General features: G+C 33.2%; 1 protein-coding gene across 2 annotated transcripts in view; it reads left to right on the top strand.

Moving 5' to 3' along the window:
• Positions 1-12028, top strand: part of LOC111049369 — a 91523-nt gene extending 79495 nt beyond the window's left edge. For both annotated transcript variants that reach the window (XM_039442635.1, XM_039442634.1), the window contains 3 exons: positions 7661-7910; positions 11139-11328; positions 11927-12028. In XM_039442635.1, the coding sequence (XP_039298569.1) occupies positions 7661-7910; positions 11139-11328; positions 11927-11970 (484 nt within the window). In that variant the 3' untranslated portion in view covers positions 11971-12028. The remainder of the gene's footprint in view (positions 1-7660; positions 7911-11138; positions 11329-11926) is intronic.
• The last annotated feature ends 1349 nt before the right edge of the window (positions 12029-13377 follow it).

Raw genomic sequence — 13377 nt, 5'->3', positions numbered from 1 at the left:
GATAAATTCTGGGGGAATGGCGATATCCCCGATTCATGGAGATGTGTGTGTGCACATCTTAAAGAGTCTATCGATAAAATTAAAAAATGCATAACAGAAAAAAATAAACATTTAACAAAAGAACAATTAAATGAACTTATCTGGAATTTTCTATTTATTTGTTCAGATGAGAGTGGGCTAGAACAAGATTGATAGCATATTATGTTTAATTTCAGATTGGAGATGGATTCAATTTCATTTGATAAGAACTATTTTTCAAATAAAATCGATGAAAAATATAGATGTTGTTATTTCGAACTTATTGACAAAACAATATTAGAATTGAATAATTTCGGAAAAGAAGGACTAACGTTTGAGGAATATTTAACATTTATAAAACCTGGTAAAAGTGAAGAACAGAAGTCAGAACATATAAGCGTATGTTATATTATAAATAAGAATATAGTTGATAGACATCGAAGATGTGAATTAAAGGAAATTCCTGAATTTTGCTATTGTAATTCATTAGGTTGGTTGAATATTCAAATGTATTATTTCATTGATGATAGGTTAACAGATAAAAACATTGATAGTGTAAGATTTACATTTGAAATTATGAAAATGTGTGGCGAATCAGCAATGTTGTACAAACTATAACTTAAAATACTAAAAGCTTTGAATGTGAAAATTAATTGTAATACTTGTAGAGGTTTAAGGAATAAATGTATTAGTTGTAAGTTACGAATAAATGCAAAATTATTATAACTATTGACAAAAAATAAATGCTGTATAATGTTTCTCATTCTATGTTGATTTATTGAATTAAACCAAGCTACTCTAGTTGTAAAGCTATGTGTAAGTTAGAATAATATATGAAGCCAGTTTGGTCTGATTAAGTATGTACACATATAAAATTGATTGAACAGTAGTAAGGAAGTCTTCATACTAACAATTGCTCAGTATGTCCCGTGACAATCATCCAAAACCACTAATTTGACTGTTGTAAATATCATGAATATTATTAGATCTAAGCTAGCTTTAGAGCTTCATAGCGTGCTGCGTGTGAACTATCCCACTCGCAAATATGAGTTGAAAAGTGGAAAAGACTTGCTTCAAGCCGACCTTATTGAGATGACGAGTTTATCGCGTTTTAATAAGGGTTACAAATATATCTTAGCTGTTATTGATTGTTTTTCAAAATTTGCATATTGTGTACCATTAAAAGACAAGGCAAGCCAATCTGTATTTAACGCTCTCGAGCCAATTATTTCTAAAAATAAGGGAGTTAAGCTGTTCCAAACAGATCAGGGAACAGAATTCTTTAATTCAAAAGTTAAAGCGTTATTAGATAGATATAGTATTAAACATTATCATGTTCTTACCGATAAGAAAGCCTGCATAGTTGAAAGGTTTAATAGAACACTTAAAGCAAAAATTTATAGATATTTAACTGAACATGGAACCAAAAACTGGATATCACAACTAGACAGTTTAGTTCGTGATTATAATGCAACAATGCATTCATCCATAAGAATGAAACCTAAAGATGTGGGGAAAAAAGATCGTAATCATGTTTTAATGTCTTTGAATTCTGCATTCAATAGACGATATAAATTGAAAAATTCAAAACCGAAATTTAAGCTAGGAGATGTTGTACGAATCTCGAAGAAAAGGGTTCTTTTCGATAAATCTTATAACATAAACTGGAGCGCAGAGTATTTTCTAATTCATTCTATATTTCCTTCTAAACCTATAACCTACTCACTGAGAGATCTAAACGGAGAAGTAATTAGTGGTAGGTTTTATGCAGAAGAAATTAAAAAAACACAATTAAACGAAACGGAGAGACAAGTGTATTTGATTGAAAAAATATTAAAACGTGATAAAAAAGGATTGTTAGTGAAATGGATTGGGTTTTCAATGCCTAGTTATATTAGTAAAGATCAATTATTAGATGAAAAATAATCTTTTGTAATCAATTGTAAATAAAATGTACATTTATTGTAAATAATCTTTTGTAAATAACATGTACATTTATTGTAAATAATCTATTGTAAATAACATGTACATTTATTGTAAATATCATGATGTACATTCGTTGAAAATATAATAGCTCCTCATCAAACATTGGTTCTCATTTCGTAATATAAGAATCTTTTGAACATCCATAATCTGTCTGATGATGATGATGATGAGGAGAGGAGGTGGAGAGTGTTGCCTGCATTCCAATCTCTGGGAAACGCCTCTCTATACATGTAGCGCCAACATGCGCTCAGTCATTGCTCTGACGGCATTGTTCTAACTATTGTAAAAATTTTCAGTACCTTATCAGATCACGTTCTGTACGTTTGTAATCATGAGTCAATTACCAATTGTTAACTTTGATAAATTAATTACAAATAAAGAAAAGCCTGCATTTTGTAAAAATGGAGAGCTACTACCTCACAATGCAAGAATGTTAATTATATCACCCAGTGCTGGGGGAAAAACAAATCTCTTATTTAATTTAGTATTTGCTGAAAATGGTTTAAAATTTAAGCACATTTACTTATTTAGCAAAAGTTTATATCAACCAAAATATGTTTTTCTCAGCAAGGTATTTGCAGGTTTGAAAAATATCGGATTTCACATGAAAGATGATGTGAGCCAAATTCCCCATCCAAACCGTATCCCTGAATATAGCTTGGTAATTTTTGATGACTTGCAACTGAGTAATGTCCCACAGATAAGAGAATATTTTACTATGGACGACATCGAAATATTGACACTGCATATTTAATTCAGAGTTATGGAGCTACACAGAAACATTTCACTAGAGATAATGCAAATATGATACTGATTAATTTTGAAAAACGAACGGAGGAATTCAATAGGAAATCTCTTTCGCCATTAATAGAACCTATAATTGAATTGGGAAAAACCAAATCTAGTTTGCACTCTAATCATGATTTTACACCTAAAAAGGAAGAAGTAAAAGAGGAACAAGAGAGTATGGAAATTGATGATAATAAGGAGGGGGATGAAAAGAGTCATGAGAGTTCAACAGACAATTTTTTAAGCTCGACTAAATTTGAAAACAGTTTACTTGGTTCTAGCAGAAACAATGATGTGCTGTCACAATATCTAAAAACGTTTCATGCAGAAAAATTGAATAATTCAATCAGTTATGGAATTTCATATAATTCTAAAGATGACGTGTATTATATTGGAAATCAGAAAGTAATATTCAATAACGGTTATATAGATATTAATAATGAAAGATTCCATTTAACACATGGTCTACTTGAGTTATTATTCAGTGCGAGACCAAACTCAAATCTTTATAATCAGAGAGATCTGGATAAGTATAAAAAAATCTTAACACTTACAGGCATACATTTAGATCGAAGAGGCTATGTTAAACGAAATCAGGGAATTAAATCGCAAATGATTCAAAAGTTATTTCCCAGTAAAAAAATTAGTAAAAAGAAGGGTTGGGGTTTTTCGAAATTTGCAAAAAATAATTCTCATGATAGAATTTATCAATACTTTGATAATTTTGACGAATTAGTGGAAAGATTAAATTTACTCTATTCCTCAAAAGCTAGTGGGAACAGTGGGCATGATGTGGAAATTGCGTCTATAATTGAAGAGCTAAAAGAAGCAAAATTAATTGTTTAGTGTTACGATGACTCTACATCGATTCAGACGAATTGATACGGGTAGTGCTAGCGGAGCTCTTGCTAATCTTACATGTGATATTGACTCGATAACACAGAAGATAATCGAATCGATAAATCAACAAGGAATCAGCGAAGCTGTGAAATTTTATTTAGATTCGCAAATAACCAAACTCGTTTCGGAAAATACAAAGAATATTGGAGTGAGCATAATTGAAAGAGAACATATTCTAAGTACATTACAAAATTTCAGTGCTGATATCAATAAAGCTATTGCAGAGAGAACTCAAACTCTAGAGAGTGCATTAGGAGAAGTGAAAACTTTAACAGACAGCTTTTCATCTCAGTTGCTCAGTATTAACAACGATAAAGTTGATAAAGCTTATTTAGATGAGAAATTGAAAGCCGTATCAGATAAAATTAAGAATTTGGAGGTGCTGGACAGAAACTATCTCAATACTAAATTAAAACAACTTAGTACAGAAATTTTTACTAAAGTAAATGAAACACAGCCATCGGGAATTGATAAGCAATATTTAGAATCTGCTTTGCAGAAATTGATTAGTTCTTCATTAACAAAGGAAGAGTTTGAAAAACGATTATCTGAAATGGCGAGTGCAATAAAAGCTAATATTATGGAAGGTATTGAACAGTTCATTACAAAAGATGCTATTGCTATTCTAATCAAGCAAATTGCAGAAAAGTATGCAACTAAAAATGATATAGGAGATTTTATTAAGAAAAACGAGATGGGAGTCGCTGTGAAAAGCGTTCGTGATGAAATAGCTGAGGCAATTAAAAATTCGGAAGAGGGTACTGTCATGAGACTGCAATGTTTGGCTCCATTCATTGAGTATCTAAATTTATTCATTCACAGAATCGCACTCGACATTGTATCCAAATATGCCCAGGTAAGTTTTCACATGAACTGGATTGAGGCCAAACAACATAACCTTTCCGAAAATCAGGTAGTGCAAATTATTACAGAAAAAATGGATTTAGTCAAATATAAAGACTTTATATTGGGGACCAAAAACATAAAATCTTGTAAACAGTTGTGTGAGAGAGAGTGAACGATATGTTGTTTCAGTCTAGACGACCGTGATTGATTGTCGAAAACATAAAATTTATAAAGAGCAGTAACCATTGTAACGCATAGCTGCAAGAACAAGATGATGGTTTCACTTTAACTGGCAGTAGCGTACAGCCGATCAAAGGGGAGAACAGTCGAGAGCTGAGTGTTCTCTCCTTCACTCTTCAACGCAGAGATTGCTGCATGGAGAGAAGCATATGGTTTCACTAGTACAGTATATGAATGGCGGATTAAAAAGGAACTCAGTTACTTCACTGAGTTTTGTCATGGCTTTCGCAATAGAGGAAAAGCGGTAGATATGGCAACGTGCCAGGGGCTCAACTTGGGTGCAAGTCAGTCTGCTGCTTGTGTGAGAGAGAAACACATAGGAGGCGTATCACAATTTCTCTCTCTCTATAACCTTGACGCGTGCGCTGGATTTCACTACGTATCATCATTAGATAAGGAAAGTGTAGCATGCGTCGAATTCCATTAAGTTAATTGCAGGAGGTGTGTCATTTGGTTCTAATCGTTCGAGCTGATAAGACGAAAAAATGACTGGTTATTTTGATTGCACAAGTTTCAATGAATTCTCATTAAATGAATAAATTAAATTTGAAATTTTTCTTAACTGTCGGGCGGAAAGCAAACCAATTGTATTAATTTGCAATCAATTTAATTTTACAGTACAAGTTATTAGATGTAGTAATATGCATTCACTCAGTATAAAGATGTAGAAATATGGATTCACTTTAACTGGCAGTATAGGGAGGCGGGATTAAAAAGGAACTCAGTTACTTGTCTGATTTCTCTTTCACATGGCTTTCGTAATAGCAAAAAGGAATTTAGAAATATGGTGCGAGTAAGTGAGAATAGGAGATAACGCATGGGCCCATGTCATCTGGCAATCTCTGTCTGCTACTTGTGAGAAGCGAGGGGGCGTATCCTGCTCTCTCTCTCTCTCTCTCTCTCTCTTGAGACTGGCATTAAGTGTTTGACATCACCATCATGATAAGGAAAGCCCACATAGCACGCGTTCTTATCCATTAAATTAATATCATCAACATATTGATAAGGAAAGTGGGCATCGTAGCACGCGATGTACTTTCATTGAGCACACACACTTGGCTCTAATCGCTCAAGCTAATAAGATCAAAAATGAGTGAGAATTTTGATTGCACAAGTTTCAATGAATTCTCAATTGAATTCTCAATTGCACCTAGTCAGGTGCAAAGCAAACCATTATTATAAGGCATTAGATGTAGAAATATGCATTCACTTTAATTTGACAGTAGAGAATACAGATTCACTTTAATTTGACAGTATAGCAAAAAGGATTCACTAGTACAGTATAGCAAAAGGGATTTTTTTCCCTCATCTAGCATTCACTTCAATCTGTCAGTATAGCATTAGATGTAGAAATATGCATTCACTTTAATTTGACAGTAGAGAATTTTTCCCTCAAAGGGAAATTATTTTTTCCCTCACTGAGAGAGAGAGATCACTCTCTCTCTTCATCCCCCTCGTCATCACTGGCGGAGGGGAAGAGATTAGATTAGATTAGATAAGATAAAATAAGATAAGATATGATAAGATAAGAGAGAGAGGGAGAGGGAGAGTGAGAGGGGGGAGGGGGGAGGGGGAGTTTCAGGGGGGTGGGGGAGGGGGGAGGTGGGTGATTGCGCAAAAAAGCTTCCTTGAAGTGTCTAATCCCCTCTACTATTTATCAAGAGAATATATTCTCCAATTATATAATGATACATTTTCATGATTAAGATAAAATATTTGGTAATTTATTATGTTTACACTTTGTAAGAAACGATCTGGCAACGTTGCGGAGCTAGAAAAAGAACGCACTACCTCCTTTGTCTAATGCTGGACAAGGTTAGAAACACCAATGCTGATCAAATACCGCCATTATAGCGTGCACCTCACTATAGTCATGATATTATCATCCAAGTTCCAAGATGGCTAAGGTTCATAAACTTGTATTTATTGTTTTGTAGTCTCATAGTGCAGTTGTAGAAAACAATTTGTTTGTAATTCAAGCATAAAACTTTTTTATTGCTCTAGCAAAATTATCGCGCTCCACTACTGCTTATAGGCAATGAAGTTGCGTTTTACGCTCTTAATGCATAAACAGCTATTCTATTATCAACATACATGAATGGAGAATGGAATAGCATAGGATTACTCTTTTATTTGATGATACATGGGGTATGAGTTTTAGGTTATTTGCTTTTGTAATGATGGATATGTAAGTAAAATAGTGCAATGTAAAAATTATCGCTAATTTGTCAGATGTATTATGAAAATATTAATTAATTCTCATTCATAATTGGCTGTGGACAACAATGTGTGTCTTGAAGTCAGAATGAACTACACTATTATGAGCGAGACTTGATATGAATCTTATTTTAAATTTGCACAGTGCAAACGGCACTAAATAGGTTATAATATAACTTAACCTATATAGTGCAAGTTTGAAATAAATATAGTTCATTGTGCGGTTGACTATAGTAACTCTTTGTAATGAAACTATAAAAAAAATATTACGCTCTTGTTATCTATTCTCTATTATAAAACATTCAATTAGCCCTATCGAAAAAGATGAAAGATATTGTCACATGTTTGAATAAGTATAGGTGTACATATCGACTTTTGGACATACGATTTCTAGCCGTCCTTTTAAATACTTTTGGATTAAACATAAGTTGGCAAAAAATGATGTGTTCGCCAAGTTCCGTTTAATCTGGTAGATTTCATAAGGTCGTCAAAAAATCGGACATCCAAATTTCATGAGTGTGTAACTAACTGGCTTAAAATTACTGTACATGAGTAATTCATTTTGAACAGTCAGCTCTCCTCATAAATAGCGTCAACGCTTCCCCATCAAAAGAATGCTGATAGTTTGAAGCCAGTTTGGTGATTGTTATTGACATTATTACAGCATTTGCAAAGAAATTGCGGACCATCAACTGAAGAATATCTATGCGACAAAGATGTTCACCAATTTTCTAGACGCGCCAGCACCTCAAGCGGAACCAGCAAACTCGCAAACAAGTTCAACATCTCTACCTACCACTACTACAGTACCAGCTACAAGTGTGAGACAAATGCAGTGGGCTGCGATAAAGGAAGACTTCGATAGTCACTTCTACAAACGGTCTCAAAAACTGTGGAATTGTACGAGGGACACGGTAAGTAAAGCATTTTATTATTTTTTTTATTGAATATTGAATGAATTGAATGAATGAATTTTATTTGCAAAAAACAAAATACAAAAAAGCTTTACAAAAAATAAATAAGTATATGCTACTGCACTTAAACCAAGATACAAAAATTAATTTAATTAGATATGATAACGCAATTATATCCTTTACATTATAAATAATAGTTATAAAATGAAGATTTATTAGCTAAATAAGGCTATATAATGTGTTTAACGCTCAAGTATTTTATTGTTTATAGCTTGTCTCCAGTGACAGGTTCTCTATTGGGTTGCATCAATGCTTTCGAGGTGTATCATCATCTTAGTAATTTTAGAAAATGATTAACTGAATTATCATTCAATAATGCAGTATTCGAGAATTACTCTTATCCTTCTCAAACTACAAAAATATATTTAGTCCAGTCATTGGTGCATGCAATTTATATTGTAGTTCTGATTTTTTAATATATTATTTGGGTACATAAGAGAAGTACAGAACCAATTTCTTCATGCATAATTTCCTTGTGCTAGATACATAATGGCCCAAAAACCTCGTATTTTCGGCTCATTTTCCAGTTTTCAGCTATTTCTGTAAAATCTCATTATCCGACAGAAAAATTTACTCTCGTCTTTTTTCTAGATTATAGAATTCTGGATAAAATAAAATCATTCGAAACTCTCTATCTCCAATGAGTAGTCAGTAATGATTTTTCAAAAATGATTAAAATTTGAAGAAAAAATCAATTTTGTTGAATTTTAGTTTTTGATCAACAATATCTTCCGATTGTAACCATTTAGATGTATAATTCAAAATCCCTCTAGGCGTATTATTGTGTTCTACAATCTGAGATCAGGGAGAGCGCTCTATCTCAAATAGATTTCCTGGTACACCTGACAAAAATGCTCATTGTATTGTGAAAAACACCTAATTTTCAGCTTCAACTATCATCATCAATGATATGAGTTCATGAGATTATTTTCTACGAGAATCATCCGTTAGATACACTTCATTTCAGTATTTCCTAGTGGAAAGGCGCGCTTAATGACACCTCAAGGATCAAAATTTCAAACCCTTATAACTTTCGACAAAGTGCTCTGATTCCATCGTACTACACCTCATTCTTCTCGGCTCGTCAAGGCGGTTCAAAATCATGTATCATAAGTCAAATTCGGTCGAAGAATGGAAAATTTATTTTTCAGTGTACTTAAGCCCATTCCAATACACACAAAATGGCCAATTTCTATATTCAAAGCTATGTATCTCGGTAACTCCTTATTATAAAAATCATAACTTGATCTTGAAAAGTACAATAGAAGTTAATCTTTCATCTGCAATGAATAATACTTCCGATTCCAATACGATTCAAAAGTTACAGAAGATTTTAAAAATGACGATTTCAGTTTTTAAATTTTTTTCGTGATTTTACTGTTGATCAAAAGTTTCTAAAACGAGTCTGATACATCAAAGAAACTCACGATCGATTCCAGATTGTGGATAAATTCATCCTTTACGAGCTCAGTTGCCTAAAATCCATCTTGAATCACTTTTCCCTTTCATAGAACTGCCAAAATCGTTAATATGAGAAAAATATCTATAATTTCCGGATTTTTTTCAACAATCAAATCTCACTTTACGAACATATTTTTTTATAAATCGTTCACAGCAGATGAAAGAGAAAATTCTATTGTACATTTCAAGATCAAGTTATGTTTTTTATAATTAGGGGTTACCGAGATACATAGCTTTGAATATAGAAATTGGCCATTTTTTATGTATTGGAATATGGACTTAAGTCCACTGAACAATAAATTTTCCATTGTCCGACCGAATTTGACTTATGATGCATGATTTTGGACCGCCTTAAAGAGCCTTGAACAATGAAGTGTAGTACGATGAAATCTAAGCATTGTGTCGAAAGTTATAAGTGTTTTAAATTTTGATCCTTGATGTGTCCTTAAGCGCCCCTCTTCACTAGGAAATACTGAAATGAAGTGCATCTAACGGGTGATCACATAGAACATAAACTCGTCAACTTATGTCATTGTGCAAAATATCAATGTGAGGACAATGTAGTTGATGATGAAGGTTGAAGCTGAAAATTAGGTGTTATCACAATACAAGGAGCAATGTTGTCAGGTGTACCTGGAAATCTATATAAGATAGAGCGCTCTTCCTGATCTCAGATTTTAGAGCACAAAAATAAGCCTAGAGGGATTTCGAATTATACATCTAAATGGTAACAATCGGAAGATATTGTTGATAAAAATCTAAAATTCATCAAAATTGATTTTTTCTTCAAATTTCACTCATTCTTGAAAAATCATAGCTCAGTACTCATTAGAGATAGAGAGTTCTGAATGATCTGATTCTATCCAGAATCTTATAATCTAAAAAAAAGTGGGAGCAAATTTTTCTGTCTGATTACGAGATTTGACAGAAATAGCTGAAAACTGGAAAATGAGCCGAAAATACGAGGTTTTTGGGCCACCCTGTATCTAGCACAAGGAAATTTTGCATGAAGAAATTGCTCCAGGACTTCTCTTATGTATCCAAATAATATATTGAAATATCAGAACTACAATATAAATTGTAAGCACACCCCCTTTTTTATGTCTATATTGACTGGACTAATTTTCTAAATAAAGAACAGACTCCTCTCCACACACAGGCTTAAACCTTCGTGGATGAGATGAATGTTTTTTCTCTCTTCACAGTTAAGTGTAATATAATTATTAGGCCTACGTTACATTGTAAAATACTTATTTTGTTCAAGTGTTATTGACTACAACCTATAACTGTACATTTTGATTCATTTGAAATTGTACTACAAAGTGTGATGTATATTCTACTGTGTATTTATTTCATGCAATAAATGAATTTCAATTTGTTTCCTTGAATTCAAGCTCTTTTCAACGTTTGAATTGATGGGCGATTTTGAAAACTTGACGTCAAATTTCCTTCAATTCAAGCTTTTTTAACTTTTGAATTTAATGGGCGATTTTGAAAACATGAAATCACGTTTACTTGAATTTAAGAAAAGGATAGCGATATTTGCTTTGTGGAATAGAAGACAATGATACCAACACCAATAATTCAACCAAATACTGCCATTATAACGTAGACCTCACTATAGCAAACCATCCGCTAACCAAGATACTCCTTGAGCATTAACGCTTCTTCAGTGCGCCCATTTTTCATTGTATCACTTTGTTGCAGAAACACATTTTCCATGCAGTGATGAATGTAATGGTGTTGACGGCTGAGTTGCACGTGGCTCGGGCATTCCACAGGGAAGGAGTCAAGGTGGACATTGTCACATTGCCTGATAAGCAAAAGGTCATCGAGACAACAGAACTGAAATTCTTCACTGTTGATGAGCAATCTGATATCAAAATTGTTTCATATGGTGAGTTATTGACTTTAAGGCTCGGTCTCTGGGACACGTATTGAATCTTATGGGCCATTAAATCTATAGATTCAAACTTTAAAGGTACTTAAGGATTGATCTTTGAAACCAGACCTCAGTATTGAACAAATATAATTATCCAAATTGATAAGGAAACAACTACGTTCAATATCCATGCAAATCAATATGCTATCAATATTCTATCAATATACTCTGATGTGTACTTCTTTCACCCGGGCGCACAAAAGTCTGTTGATTTTTAATCCCCATTAAATGGCTCGAGATCCAATCAGAGAAGCCTTCATCTCAGAAACGCCTTCCCTGATTGGTTCTCGTGGAATTTGATCATGATTCAACAGTCTTTGTTCGACTGCGAATTTTGGGCAGCAGGTAAAACAACTATGGTGAGATCTACATAAAAATGTTACAATTCCTTACAAATAACATTACTGCTTCCCATTCTGCCAATGCTGAATGTGTAGGTCCACGTTATGATGCATATAGTGAGGTCCACGTTATGATGGCAGTATTTAATTAGCTTCATTGTTGTCATACTTGTCTATCATTCAACGAAGCAGATAGCGCTTTCCTTTTCTAGCTCCACAACGTTGCCAGAACGATTTTTACAATGTAGAAATATAATCGAGGAGTTTGATGGAAGAAGGGACAATGTGCAAAAACCATGATTAGAGAAAAACGCTGTCAAAGATTTCAAAGTGATTTATAGGTAACTATTATCTTATGTATCAGTTAGTATTCTAGTTGAATGGATCTTCAAAGTTTAATTTGTCTGGTGATTGTGCTACAATAACTGAGAATCACTTCCTTATTGTTTAATATTGGATAAAAAACATTACAAACAGAGGCCCTTCTTCCATCAAAGTGATTTTTCTAGGGAATGTTCCAAACGAAGTGGATCAACTAAGATGTTTCATTCTTATTTATTGATATGGAAGAAACTTTTAATAGAAAAATGTATTTTTAAAGAAAAAAAAACGAACATTTGAACCTAATTAACCCATTATTCATTATCAGAACTATTAGCATCACTTTCTTCATTATCTGAAGCATTTTGAACCTCTGATGTGAAAGTTTCATGAAAAAAATATATTATATCTCCAGGCAGGAAAAGCAATAAACTTTTCGAATCAGAAACTTTTGGTTTTGAGAGTTCCTGGCTGAGCTTTTTCAAACAAAATAGCACTATCAAAATAGGTTTTCAGGAAAATAAATGCAATGGGTCCACCAATGTCAGAATAACTTTTGTAACCAAGAACAGTCCCAAATGTTGAGTAACCAATTTTCACGTATTTTTGACTTAATCTCATCAAGTATTTTTTGCAAACACTCCGATTTACAGGATTTACGATTTAAGAGTAATAATATTGTACATGACTGACTGACTGAATAATCAACCAAAGATGCTATCAACTACCCTGATGTGTACCTTACTCTGATTGCAAAGAGGGAAAACAATTCACTATGTTAAAGGCTACATAATAGCATAGTATAGGTCGAAGATTGGCATGTTCCAAATTTTGAGCTGTTTTTTTTTTACTGTTTCTTTACTATTTTAGCCGTGTGACAGTGTAAGAACAGCACAGTATGAGAGACTACCAGCGTCACATAGCTTAACGTGAAAGAACTACTGTACTATCTTGGACTATCAGCTTTTGAGTTTACAGTGAAATTTGCTTAATAAACGCCTTTTATCATGGGATATCTTCTTATGCTATATTTCCTCCATGATAATAGTTATAATTTGATGAAGAGATTCAATTCATACTGTTAACATCCCCTAGGAATTACATCAATGTTCCTCATTCCAATGCTGACAGTTTGAAGTATCTCATTAGAAATGTTCAGAGCTGATTTCATTTATTCAGAGTTCATTTTTCGAGTGTTTTGGAGTTTGAACTCCACAACAAGTAGAGTTCGAAGTTGACTGAATTTTAACCCAGAATCGTTTTGAATACTGGCTATACTGTCTGTAATATCACCCAGTCATATTTGGCACCTACCGGCAGAATAAATTCAGAAACAATCTCA

Source organism: Nilaparvata lugens, chromosome X, assembly GCF_014356525.2.
Source record: "Nilaparvata lugens isolate BPH chromosome X, ASM1435652v1, whole genome shotgun sequence".
Lineage (NCBI taxonomy): Eukaryota > Metazoa > Arthropoda > Insecta > Hemiptera > Delphacidae > Nilaparvata > Nilaparvata lugens.
Note: the sequence above shows the minus strand (reverse complement) of the source record. Positions and strands in the feature narration are given on the sequence as shown.